General features: G+C 39.0%; 1 protein-coding gene across 10 annotated transcripts in view; it reads right to left on the reverse strand.

Annotated features, from left to right (window-relative positions):
• Mapkap1 (MAPK associated protein 1) overlaps positions 1-13,425 on the reverse strand; it is a 233,627-nt gene that overhangs the window by 95,602 nt on the left and 124,600 nt on the right. For all 10 annotated transcript variants that reach the window (XM_063227619.1, XM_063227611.1, XM_013153476.3 and 7 more), the window contains one exon: positions 7,178-7,354. In XM_063227619.1, coding sequence (XP_063083689.1) covers positions 7,178-7,354 — 177 coding nt within the window. The remainder of the gene's footprint in view (positions 1-7,177; positions 7,355-13,425) is intronic.

The following is a 13,425-nucleotide window of genomic DNA, read 5'->3' on the forward strand; positions in this document are numbered from 1 at the left end:
CCAGAAAGAATAAGAGGGGTGGGGGGAGGTAAATAAAACTACAGATCCTTATTTTTTGGGACTGGGAATCGAACTCAGGACATCAGGTTTGCCTGGCAGGCACTGTGTCACTGAGCCATACCCCTGGCCCCCAAAGTAAAACTACAGACCTTTTGAAAAAAAGCTCACACAGGAAAGAACAATGAATGCGGGGCATGCCTTACCTCTCAAAGCAGCTCAGCCTTTCCCTTTTGCAAAACCGAAAGGGTCCAGGCAGTTACCGGGAGCCTTTCTGCGCCATGCTGCCTGACATGCCCCAGCTCTGGTGCAAGCCTCCCCGCCCTCTACCTCATGGTTCTTTGTCCGAATGGCAGAACCCTAACTGGATTGTATCTGCTTGCAGTTCTTGCTTAGAACTGTTTGTCCCGAGTTCATCTAATACACATGTGATGTAATGAAGCCATCACAGCTGCATTTGTCACTGTCTGTGAACACACAAATTCTGACTCAGCCTTGTTCGAGGAAGCTCTCTCCCTTGTCCTGACTGTGTAAGAGGGCCAGCAGGTCTTGACTCAGTCACCGCTGGCAGGGAGTACTTCTCCAGATGTTAGGTACCATCTGACATTCAGCACTTTATCTGGCTTTAGGGCCCAGGCAAAAGCCCTCCCATCCCGTATTTCTCTACTTCTATAGTCCTGAGATCCAACCATCTTCAGTGCTTAGGCTCAAACTAGTCATCAAGTTAGGGATTCCTGCTTCTGTACACATTTGCTCGCCCAAAATCAATCAAGAGCAATAGATAGTTTAGAAACCCACTTGCAGATTTGGTAAGCAAGTAGTTTCCACGTGCAGGCTTCTACCTAGCACTATGTTACAGTAATCCATTCACCTTTCCCAAACAACTCTGTCTCCAAGAGTTTCCTGGAGCCTTGGGGCCTCCATGAGGAAGGCTGGATGTTGGCCTGATTTAGAATATAACAAGACATCCAACCCCACATTTTTTCCCCACAGAACATTTTCCCAATGGGGATTCATTTAACTTGTTTTTTTTGTTTGTTTGTTTTTGGGTGCTGGGGATCGAACTCACGACCTCACATTTGCCAAGCAGGCACTTATGCAATGAGCTAAACCCCCAGCCCTCTTAACCTTTTTTTTTTTAAATGAAAATAATTATAAAACATAGTAATTCCTTACCTCTGCAAGGTGGAATGGGGAAAAATTCTTAAAAATTTTGTATGAAGAAACAGACTTTTTAATGTCCAGCACTTGGGAAGCTGAAGCAGGAGGATCACTGTGAGTTCGAGGCCAGCCAAGGTTACATAGTGAGTTCAAGGCCAGTCTGAACTGCATAGTGAGATCCTGTCTCAAAAAATAACAATACAAACAAATAAACAAAAAACTCACCTCCCCAAAAATACATTTTCTAACATTTCTGTAATGGGTACATACTAACTGTAATAAAAAAATAACCCAAGGAAGGTTAAATTTCATTTGAGTCTTGGCATGAAGGATTCAGACTGAAAAATCTCTGACAACATCAGGAGGAATAACATGTATCACCTCCCACATAGCAGGGTCTGAGCCAATAGAAATCCTCACAGAGGCATTTCCTGGGGTTCACAAACACATCCTCCTCCTCAAGAGATGAATTCACCAGAGAAGTTTCAGAATCGAAAATCTGATTTTAGTTCACTGAAAATTATAGTATATATATGGCATATATCTGATATATTTTTAATATAAGCTAATAAAAAATATGGTGTTTAAGTAAAAAAGTTATTACAGTAAAAGACATATTGCCATTAATCTCCCTCAGAATACCCCACCTCACTGTGAATACACTTATCCCACTTCTGACATGATTCTGCAAGTCCACATTTGTCACAAGATGTGATAAAAAATACAGTGAATGCTGTTGCCAATGGCCATCCAACAGAAAAGGAAGCTCCTAAAATAGTACTGCTTCATGACAAACTTCCGGCTCTTCTCCAAGGTCAAAATGATCATGAAATGTCAATGTTGTGAATCAGTTTAGGACTTTGAGGCAGCTATGATAGCACAACTAAAGACCCAGGAAAGCAGACTTCCAAACCTAGTTCAGAAAGTGGCAAGAAAGGTAAGTGTGCTCAAAGCAAAGAGGAGTGTTTGGAAGGGAATTAATGGCAATGTGTCTTTCATTGTATTAAATTTTAAAAATTCAACATTCACTGTATTTTGTGATTACAATTCCTATGGTTATCAGTGAACTAAACACAAAATGATATGCCTATCACCAGATATTTTATATACGTCACCACACACACGCATGCACGCACACGCACACGCACAATATGTGAAATGTAGAGGTAGACATGTAGGCCACTGCCAACCTTACATGTTCCCCTTCTTCCACCTAGATGAGGGAACCGTGAGTTACTGCTCAGAGAAGAAATTTCCACGAGAGTTGCCTGGCCCTCTTTGGACAGATGTGAATGAGAAATAAACTTGCTGGAATAGCTGGAGGTTAACAAATGTAGCCCATGCCCTTTGCCTCTACATTTTCTATGGCTATTTTTACACTACTATGGCAGAGTTGAGTTACATAAACTATATGACACACAAGGCCAAAATATTTATTATTTGGCCCTTTGCTAACCCCTGGGATAAGCTGGTGAGAGCTGGAGGGTTATGTGTTTTAGTAGCTAGAGTTATTTGACATCACTGTTAGACTTAGTAAAGGTCAAATGGTACCACTGCAAGCCGTATGCAAAAATCATTCACTGAATAGAGAAAAATGGTGAGAGAACTCAGTGGGCACAAGGTTCTCCGCTGGAATAGGTTTGCTGGTTCTCAAGAATTTGTGCTCTGTGGTACACAAGTCACACTGTGTACAGATATCAATCAGTAAGTGGGTGGCCCCACTTACGGTACAGACCAACCAACAGCAGCACAAAGCACAACTGTCCTGGGTTTAGTTGGGATGGTAGCAGGGTAACCTTAGATACCGGACTTTCAGATCTTCCCAGTCTTCAGAAAGTTTATGGTTTTGCATTCCATCTTTTGTTTATAAGGGGACTAATTTTAATGTCTACTATACCTGCCTACAATCAGCGAAAGTTATTCTCATTTAGCCTTTTCAGTCCAGCTAAGTAATATCCAACCAAAACCTGCCCCTCCTCTGTGATAAAACGTTAAGTAGGAGAGGTAGGAAACTGTGGAAGCAGCAAAGAGACTGAGTCAGTTACCCCTTCCAGAAACATCTGTGGCATATCTGTGATAGTAATGAAGCTATACTGGGTGTCACAGGTATAGATGATTCCACTCTTGGATTCGAAGGGTTATCTTATGTAGAAAACCAATTAACAGCACTGAATACTTAAGATGATATGATCCATACCTGCACTATCCTAAGTTCTTTATGTACAGCCTCACAACTGATCTGTGAGGTATTATCAGCACCAAATAGCTGAGTCATAAAAAACAAGATTACATACATTAGTGAAGGCAACACAGGATCAGCATCCAAGTGATCTGGCTCCAAAGGCCACCATGCTCTTACCTACTGTACTCAGCTTTAAGACAAGGGGACTCACCTGATCACTAAGTCAACACTAGATTCCCCACGCTCACTTTTATCAGTGTGCTGGAAGCCCATGGGCTTTTAACATCAGGAATGGAGTCAGCTCTGGGGCTGAGAACAATACTGCTCAGCCCAGCTTATAGGTTTCTAAATTGGTCATAATCAAAACTGGATTATTCAGAGATTAAATGAGGTGACATGCATAGCGGACCTTCAGTATTTGTTCACTCAGTCAAATTCTACCTTTGGGCTTCAGCTCAGGGTTTTTCCAGCTAGTTTTTGTCCTTTGTCTACAGGTAGAGAGAAGAAAGGAGGAAAGACGGACATGAAGGAGAGTAAACCAGGGCTTCAACATTGCTGCATTGCCTCTATGAAACAAGGACAATCCCTGGAGACTCCCAAAGGGCTCTCTGTACTGCATCTGCAGAAGCTTTTCTAGCTTCGAATGCACAGCAGAAAGGTGCATGAGAGGTTGCTGAACCAAGAAAATACGCATAGAGCAAATGGTTAGTAATCTGTACTATTTCAGCAGACAATGAGAAGAAACAGAAAATTTATTGACACTTTTGCTCTAAATGCTCACATATAAAGATTTCACTTCACCTTATGTTTTTAGAAACATCTCAGACATGTCAAATAAAGAACTTTAAAATAAAAAAAGATTGACTAGAGTGTATGTTTGGGAGTGGGATAATTCAGGAGAAAAGAAAGAGCACCGAGTTTAAAGCAGCTGCTGCTCTCAGCTTCCCTTTCCTGCCTCTGTACCTCATGTGCCCAGGAATTCAGGGTTCCCACCAAGACATGAGCCTCAAATGCTGCTCCTGGTGCCTCAGCCCCAACCCACTCTACCAAAAATCACTGCCTCCAAGGCTCCTGCCTTCAAACAGATTTTTAGTTCAAAAGACTACAATAGTAATATGTTAATATTCTAATTACTTATTAATAATAAGATAAAAGTAAAAACTATTACCATGTTTTTATATACCTCCCTTTTTTCTTCATTTTACAGAGCTGGGGGAACAGACCCAGAGCCTGGTATATAACTAAGCAAGCACTCTATTGCTGGGTACATACCCAACCCTGGGATACATCTCTTTGTGTGTGTGTTTTGTTTATTTGTTTTCCTGAGACAGGGTCTGGCTATTTAGTCTAGGCTGGCCTTAAAATTGCTATGTAACCTGGGCTGGCCTCAAACTGTTGTAATCCATCTCCCTCAGCTTTCTGAGTGCTGGAATTATAGGCATATGCCACTGTGTCTGGCTTATATGCATCTTTTCAAGTAGAAATTCTTACAGTAATATCTTGTGATAGTAAGACTGGAATGGTTTTATGAGTTGCTGGTAGCATTAAAAATTAACATTCTTTCTTTCCTCCTTCCTTCCTTTTTTATTTTTGAGAAAGGTATCTGCCAGGTGTGGTGGTGCATGCCTATAAACCCAGCATTCAGGAGGCTGAAGTGAGAGAAGCACTGCGAGTTCAAGGGCAGCCTGCACTACATAGCAAGACACTGTCTCAAAAGAGAGAGAGAGACAGACAGACTCAGTAAGTGGGTACATTTTATTTGTCAATAAAATGTGAGAGTCTTGCTGGGCTGGGGATATAGTTCAGTAGGAGAAAGTTCACTTAATTCGTATGAGGCTTAGGTTGATTTCCTAACACTTTTGAGGTCAGGGAGAGTCCAAAGAAGTTCCTATTCTCTGATCACAGGAAATGATCCTAAGGAAGTTACTCAACAGAAATGAAAGGGTGACAGATAATGGCTCTCATATAATTAATCATTAAAATCCAAACAAGGCAATAATGTAAATATACTATGATATTCTTCCATTGGCCTCTATGTACCTTATTTTACATTGCTTACTGCATTTTAATGATTTATCCAAAAACTCTCTCCTATGGACAGTAATACTCCATGAATAAAGAGTTACATCTCTCTCTAGATTCCTGGCATACAGTAGGCTATAGGAATTAAGAACAAATATTGAAATATTTGTAATATTAATAAAAATAAAGTAAAATGCATACTAGGGATGACACTATAGTCTATACTGTCATGGAAATGATTATATAAAACTGAAAACAGATAGAACTCATGAGAGCAGTGATGGTGAACCTTTTAGAGATCAAGTGCCCAAACTGCAACCCCAAACTCATTATTTATTGCAAAGTGGCAACACTGCAATTAAAGCAGAATAAGGAGGTTTTAGTTTAGAGAAACAACTGTTACTGGCTACCCTGCTGCTGGGGCAGCTTGGCTCCCATGCTGCTGTGAGAGAGGGCAGTGTGTGCCTGCTGGTGGCACATGCACCGCCCCACTACTGAACTCCACGGATCACTGGATAACTTTTAAATTCTTTTCAATACCCTGTAAAGTTGTTTTGGCGCCTTGGGAGTGAAAAAATGGGGGAAATTTGCTGTTACAGACACCAAACTTGATTCTCAGAATAGGGAGGAAATGGCCATTGTGAACACTTAAAAGGGGCTCCCCTGTTCACCCCAGACACTCGGCGCGCTTTCTTTGCTCCACAGTAGAGAGACCCAAAATCCTTCTGTGTCCTATGTAGTATAATCTGTTGTCAGTTTTTAAAAAATCTCAAACAGAGGCTGTATGTTTCAGAGGCTGATTCCTGACAGCAGGGGGTGCCAAAGGGATCGCTATTGTTCCCAGGAGATGGCCACGCGAGGGGCTGCGGTTAGAAGCTCTTAGGTTCCTGTGAAGCCTGAGTGTGCCGGCCTTCCCTCAGCCATGGCACTCAGCGTGTCCATAGGCCTCAGGAGACAGAAACTACATTTCCATCTTCACTAAGTTTGATATGTAGCCTTTCCTTGAATTATAAGCAGAGGCAAGAAATCACAGTAGCTTGCATTAGCACTGTTAGTGATTGTCATGAATAGAAATCCTAACAACACAGCATATTACAGTTAGTACAGATTTCTCAAATACCACTTATACTCACTATACTACCTTGAAACAACAGACTTCCAGAGTTATGGTTAGAACTGCAGCTGGGTCTTGTTATTTACTCTATTCATAAAGCCACATGTGTTACCACATCATGTTTAATAATGTGATGACTTGAAATATAACTGAATTCTTTTATATTCTAGTAAATTTTATTTTATGCACTTAAACACAGGTTTCTGAGAAGGGTTTTTATAGGCTTTACCAGACTGGCAAAGGGATAGAAAAGGTTAAGAACATCTGCTCAGTTTAAGGCAGGCAATTGAGAGGAAAAATCAAATTTGATCTGAACACAGCTATAGAAAAAGGTATTTTAAGTCACAAGAGAGAAGTGGCCACAATGAACATTTTCATTTAGCTTGAATTCTTTAAAGGAGAAAAATCTACAAGTTTTGCTTTCCAAGTGCACCAGTGTTTCCAAAGGCCTATTTGTAGATATGACATTCAAAGATCTACCTTATCCAATTTGCTACTGCAAAGCAGGCTGTTTGTAGTGCAGGCACAAAGGCATGAAATAACAATGCAAATGTTGTCCCCAACATCTCTCTGGAAGTAATCATTATATGTGGACTCTCTAGAGAGCAAGTACATTCATTTGATGAACAAATGAGATCAGATCTGAAATGCTAGAAGGTAAGGGCAACATACTGAGATAAATAACAAGAGTCAGTACTCACATTCGAACAAAGAGCGATTCTTTGGATGTCAGACCGGGAGATGAATACTTTTCAACCAGGGCCAAAGTACTGAAGCCAAACTTATGAATGGGTTCGTTGGAATCCAGTGGGGGGAAATCAGTGTCCACCTCCCCATCATCCTCAGCAATGTGCAGGCAGTAGGCACTGACATTGTCACTGAAAGGGAAACCAACACGGTGAGTGAATGTTAAAGCGGGGAGGGAACAAGGGGAATGGAAGGTATCGTATACAGCAAGCAAACGATGGGGATCTGTACCCTAAACCTGCGACAGAAACTCCAAAACTTACTTCAAGTAATAGGGAGAAAACACATGGCAGAGCAAAGAAAAAAAACAACTTTCATGAAATGGGGTATGCTAATTGTTTAATTGGTTGCCTGATCTATATAGTTGATTGTTTTGTTTTTCTGGTACTGAGAATTGAATCCAAATCCTTTGCAGCAAGTTGCTTCCCTAGCCCTTTTTATTTTGAGACAAGGCCTCAGTAAGTTGCTAAATTTCCTAGGTGGGGCATGAATTTGTGATTCTCTTGCCACAGCCTCCCAGAATGCTGGGATTACAAGTATGGGCCACCAAATCTAGCTCTATATAGATTTTTGAAATGAAATGATATTGATTATAGAGATCTTCTAATATTTATTGAGTACCTGCTGTGGATAGGATGTGGAATATAATCCTGGAGATCAAAGTTGAGATTTAACACCATCCCTAAAGGCACAGATATCTAAAGGTACAGTAGGGGAGAAAAGTAAGCACTATACTAATTATAATTAGATACAATAAAATTATAAATATAGGGAAAAACTATTTAGAGGGAGCCAGAGGCCTTTGATCAATGGGGTAGGAGTAAGACACTATCTTTTAGGGGAAATAAGCAAGACACCCAGGACCAGTCATCAGTTTTCCTTTAAGAGCAACTAACTCACATGGCAGGATCTGAATTTGAATTATTTCAATCCTTAGCAGAATGAAAGCAAATGGCTGATGCAGATACCTGGAGCTCTTGACTTTTGGACAATTTCCACTTTCCCAGAATGCCCAGTCAGCACTTCCAGCATTCACCAGTTTGTTTGTTTGTTTGTTTATTTATTTATTTATTTTTGCCTTTTTATCGGTACCGGGGATCGAACTCACGACTGACTACTTGCAAGGCAGGCGTTTATGCCACTGAGCTAAATCCCCAGCCCCTCATTCACCAGTTTAGAATCAATCCTTACTACCTCTCCTTTGTGGAAGTAAAAAGGTGATTTGTTAAAATAGGTTGGGAGACTATCCTAGCATGTAGACAATTTAAAATTAAAATCAACTTAAACACATTAAGATGTCCAAAGTTGAATCATGAAACTGCCAATCTGCTAGCACTCAGAAACATCCCACTTTAGGAAGCATAATCTAATAGTTCAGAAAGCAATAGACTTATAAATTCTGTAGCTTAAATTTAGAGTTTTAATTACATGATTGATGCTTAAATTAATTAATTACAAAGTGTATGCTAATTGTTTAATTGGTTGCTTGATCTATATAGATCATTTTTTGAATTAAATAAGTTGATTTACAAAGTTTATTGATTGGATGTGACAATGAACTATTTCACTGACTACCTGATTTGCAATTTTCCCAATTAATTCACAAATCTTTAGCTGCAACTCCGCTTATTGAGAGAAAGTCTACTTCAGGTGATCTATACTCAATGAGTCTGTCATGACTAGGAGACATTTATTATAGAAAACAGGTAACTGGGACAGATTAAAATTAATGGAAACTGTAAATTTGCTAAATGGATGGATAACAAGAAAGTAATCTGGCTATGTTTGTCACTATAAATTTCATGTATTTGCAATTCTGTTAAGAAACTTAATATTCACCTCTGAATAGTACAGAAAACTTTTAGATCTTTGTAGCAGGGTACCAAACTAACCATAAAATAATTACAAAAGGAGAAAAATATACTTCAGATGATGAAAATGTCATGGTATAGTGCTAAAAGTTTTTTGATCAGGAAGACTTGGGTTCAAATCTCAGTTTCGTGGCTCTTGGACAAGTGATTTCAGAGAATATGTTTCAGTTCTAATTTCCATGTCTACAAAAAGGGCACAATTATTTCTGGGGATGTAAAAATTATGTGAAATAATACATGTGGTGCTTAGAATAGAACAGAAATAAAAAAACAGTATAGTAACATTAACAAAATCAAATGGAAACCACTACAATACCTGATTAGGTGCATATTAGAGCAAAAAAAGAAAAAAGAAACCAAAACCCAAAAAGGCAACAACACTGAACAGCTCATCACACACACACACATCTGTAACTGGAATTAACACATGCACCACGCTCCAGCCTTCGGGTCGCCAAGCCTCTAAGATTTTTACGGAGGGGGAAGACGTTGATGGGACAAGCAATAGACAGCACAGATTATTTGTTGCCATGTAAATCAACCTGAGAAATGTCTGTGATTCCCCAGCATCACAGAAGTTCAAGGCCAAGTAGTAAGTCTATTGATCAAAACAGAAAGCCAAATACTGATCTGATATCAGAAGAATTCTGCCCTCAAAAAAAAAAAAAAAAAAAAATTCACTAATGTCACAGGCTCAGACCTGAAAGCACAAAAAGGTTCATTGCCAAGTGCTATTATTCTTTCTAGTTCTTAAATACAGTGTGAAATCATTTATTGGAAAACATCTGCAAAGCTTGTGCTGTAGCCTGTCCTGGGCAATGAGAGCTCAGCAAGGAAAAGAATTTCTTGCTATATTATACAGAATAATGTACATTTTTTCTGGATCATCTGTAAAGTTTATCAGCAGTGTTCCAATCCCTTAATTGAAAATCTGAGAAAATAATGACTAATATTACACATTTAATGTGTGGACCTACTAGTTTCTTCATACTTTTATAAAGCAGTCATTAGTAGAAAGAGCTACTGCTGTATTTTGACTTGTAAAACTGATTGGTACTCCAAATTCATACTTATACAAAGCTACAGTGTCATCCCTATATTTATAGAGCACTATATGCCAGACACTGTGCAAAGACACTGAACCTTTACATCGGCTCTGTGAATCAGTTATTTGCATTTGTATCTTATGAATTAGAAAACTGAGGCTCAAAGGGGTTAGTAGCTTGTTCAAAATTAGATGGCATGTAAGAGACAGACCTGAATGCCCTCTGCTAAAGTCATGGGGTATCACAACTTCTCAAGGTGTTTGGGAACCCACACTCCTATGAAAATGCCACATTTGGCATTTGATGAGAAGGAAGAAACCATGACATTACTTATAAAAATAGGAGCTTACAAAGGTTTATCTGAAATATCTTTTTTTAAAAAGATGGGGGTAGAGATTTTGATTACCCAATTAAACAGATAAAGACAGTCTAGAGAATTTAAGCCTCCCTACTTTTCTGTTTCATAATTCTTATTTCAAACCACAAATTGGTGGCATTTTGAAATGAGAGATATAAATGGGAAGCTCTGGTCCTCACTGCACGAATTCCCCAATGCAGACAGGTACCTAGTCACAAGGAAAACAGGGCATCTTCTTATGACACTGTTGAGAGGAAAGAGCAGAATTTTTGTAGTCACATCTGCTGACTCAACCTCCAACCAGTAAAGGACTTTCTTTGAGCTCCATTTTCTTATCAAAATCACTTGGATCTCTGTGAACCAAGTCCTTTCCGATTTTATAGCACATGATCGCTATTTCTACATGTCAACTGTCACCTGGCTCTTTTTCCTGCTTATGCATCTGCAATCTCCTAAAGAATAGGAATTCTATTGTCTCCTCATGCTTACTGCAGAGAGAAATAGCATTTATGAAGTACTTAGCAAATATTTGTGAAATGAATGAATATATGACTATGCAGACTGAAGCTTTACCAAAAACACATAAAAGGTATTATAAATGAGGTATGTGTGCTAATGAGGAGACATAACAAGCTTTCTTTTTCTTTTCTTGCTCGTCATAATGATACCTTAACAAAATGGAGTTTTCAGGGTGGTACACAAGTCAAAGACTGTAGTTTAAGAAAGAGAGAGGGCAGCACAGGAAGAGGAGAGGATAAAATGGGGATTTTTACAGTCCATTAAGACTACTAGTATTCCCACCCTTTTGGCAGTAATGGGGACTGAACCCAGGGAGCGCTGAACTGTATCACCAGCCCTCTTTCATGTTTTATTTTGAGGCAGGATCTACCTATATTGCACAGGCTAGCCTCAAACTTGGAAAGTGAAAAATGATTATAACTAGGCAAATTTTTTCTATGACATACATATAAAAAATTAGAAATAGAAGGAGCAACATATTGACAGGGTTATACCTACATTTAAATGATGTCTATTTTTTTCTTTCTGGATTGAAGGAAAGGCATTGTCTTTTCTCCAGGTTGGACACTTCAGCACTTTTGATTTATTTATTTATTTATTTATTTGTAGTACCGGGGATCGAACTCATGATCTTGCCCTTGCCAGGCAGGCGCTTATGCAACTGAGCTAAATCCCCAGCCCAATTTTTTTCTTTCTAATAGCCTATATTCTCTAAATGTACGGAGTATATATAAGTTTCATTTTCTTTATAAAATGTTTGTTTCTGATAAGGGTAATACATGTAGAATACACACAGCTTAGAAATATGGAGCAGTACAAGGAATGGAGGAAAATCTCTCTGCTTATCACACAGAATCATTTGCCTTACAGGTCTGAGCTACACCTGACTCAGCCACGTATCTAAATTTCCAAAGCATTCACTGTGTCTACTGGATTCTAGAATTACAGAGGAAATAATCACACCTACTGCACAAGAGTTTTATAAGGGTTAAGTGACTTAATGTACTACGGTATCTGGCAGTTTTAGTCTTAAGTTTTTCATAACAATGAAGCATGGTGAACAGCACAAAACAGAGAAACCTAAACTCCTGTTTTTTTTTTTTTTTTTTGATTCACTATCCGGGAGAAGAATGATTGGAAGACTAATAAACAAGTACATAATAATCAGAGCCATAAGAAGAGATTTAAGTCCAGGGTTAGGTTGTGGAGGGAGCAGGGACCAGGAGACGAGGAAGATCAGAGGTTTGAACAAAATGGAGCCTGGTGCCAGGAAGAGATCCTTGGCAAAGACAGTGTGGAGATGTGGGTCCAAACCTTTAATAGTAACTAAATCTCACCTATTTGTGTCATCAAATTTGGTTACATTTTTTCATTAGAAAAATTTACTTCATTGAATTGTTCACCAATACTCATTTTATATCCAAAGGCTGGTATGGCTTTCATGAAGTGACAGAAGCCTTAGCCCATATATAGATGGCATTTAATTCATATATGAAAATTCAGGAGCATTCCAGGAAGCAATCCAGAATTCACCAAGTGTGATCTGGCATGTTTAATTTACATACACATAAAAATTCACTTGTCTTTGGAAAATGCAAAATATATTTATGTATGACCAGACAGAAGAATAGCCATTGTTTTGTTTTCAATGAAAAATGAAAGGGCACACGATTCTAAAATGTCCAGAACGTTCATTACTTGGGCTTTGGTGTTTACTGTGACAACAGAATTAAAGATGTATCAGACATTAGCAAGAAAAGGGTCCTAAGGAGTGTAGCTCAAAGTCTATCTTCTTAAAGTTAGAAAAAAATTTAAGACTGTCAAGATTTTCTTTTCCCCCAAATTCCCATGAAATGGAAAGTAAAACTTAATAAAAAGCACTACAAGGTTTGCCAAGCCACAGCATCCTCACTCTGAAATAGTTAGGTCTAAATTTTCTGGTACGGAAATGCTGAAGACAAAAATCCTCCCTAATTTCTAAGCAAAAGCAATCTTCATACTGCTCTGTCTGACATCTTTTTGGATAATTTCTACTGTAGTGGCTTCAAATTCACTGCTCTTTTCTTTCTTTCATTCTTTTTTTTTTTTTTTTTCTGTCTTTTTGAAGCCTACCACAAATTTACCCTGCAAACTACTACTTTCAATTGTGCTATCACAGGGGTCTTTAAGCAACATCTATGTGACTATTACTGCCATGCTTAATGCCTTTCACTAGTTATAGAATGAAGTCAAAAGAGCCTTCAAATCACCTGGCCTCTATGACTCCTCCCACTGTACTCTGCCCTGCCTTCCAACCAAGTTCCAGCCACTTGGGAGCACACCTTAGGCTCTAGCCATATCTGCTGCTTATAATTCCCTCACTGAAAACCATAGCAGCTCAAGTCCTTTGGTCTGGAAGCTCCTGTCCC

The sequence above is a fragment of the Cavia porcellus genome, unplaced genomic scaffold (genome assembly GCF_034190915.1).
Source record: "Cavia porcellus strain 051 isolate PalLab524CR breed Dunkin Hartley unplaced genomic scaffold, mCavPor4.1 scaffold_1, whole genome shotgun sequence".
NCBI lineage: Eukaryota > Metazoa > Chordata > Mammalia > Rodentia > Caviidae > Cavia > Cavia porcellus.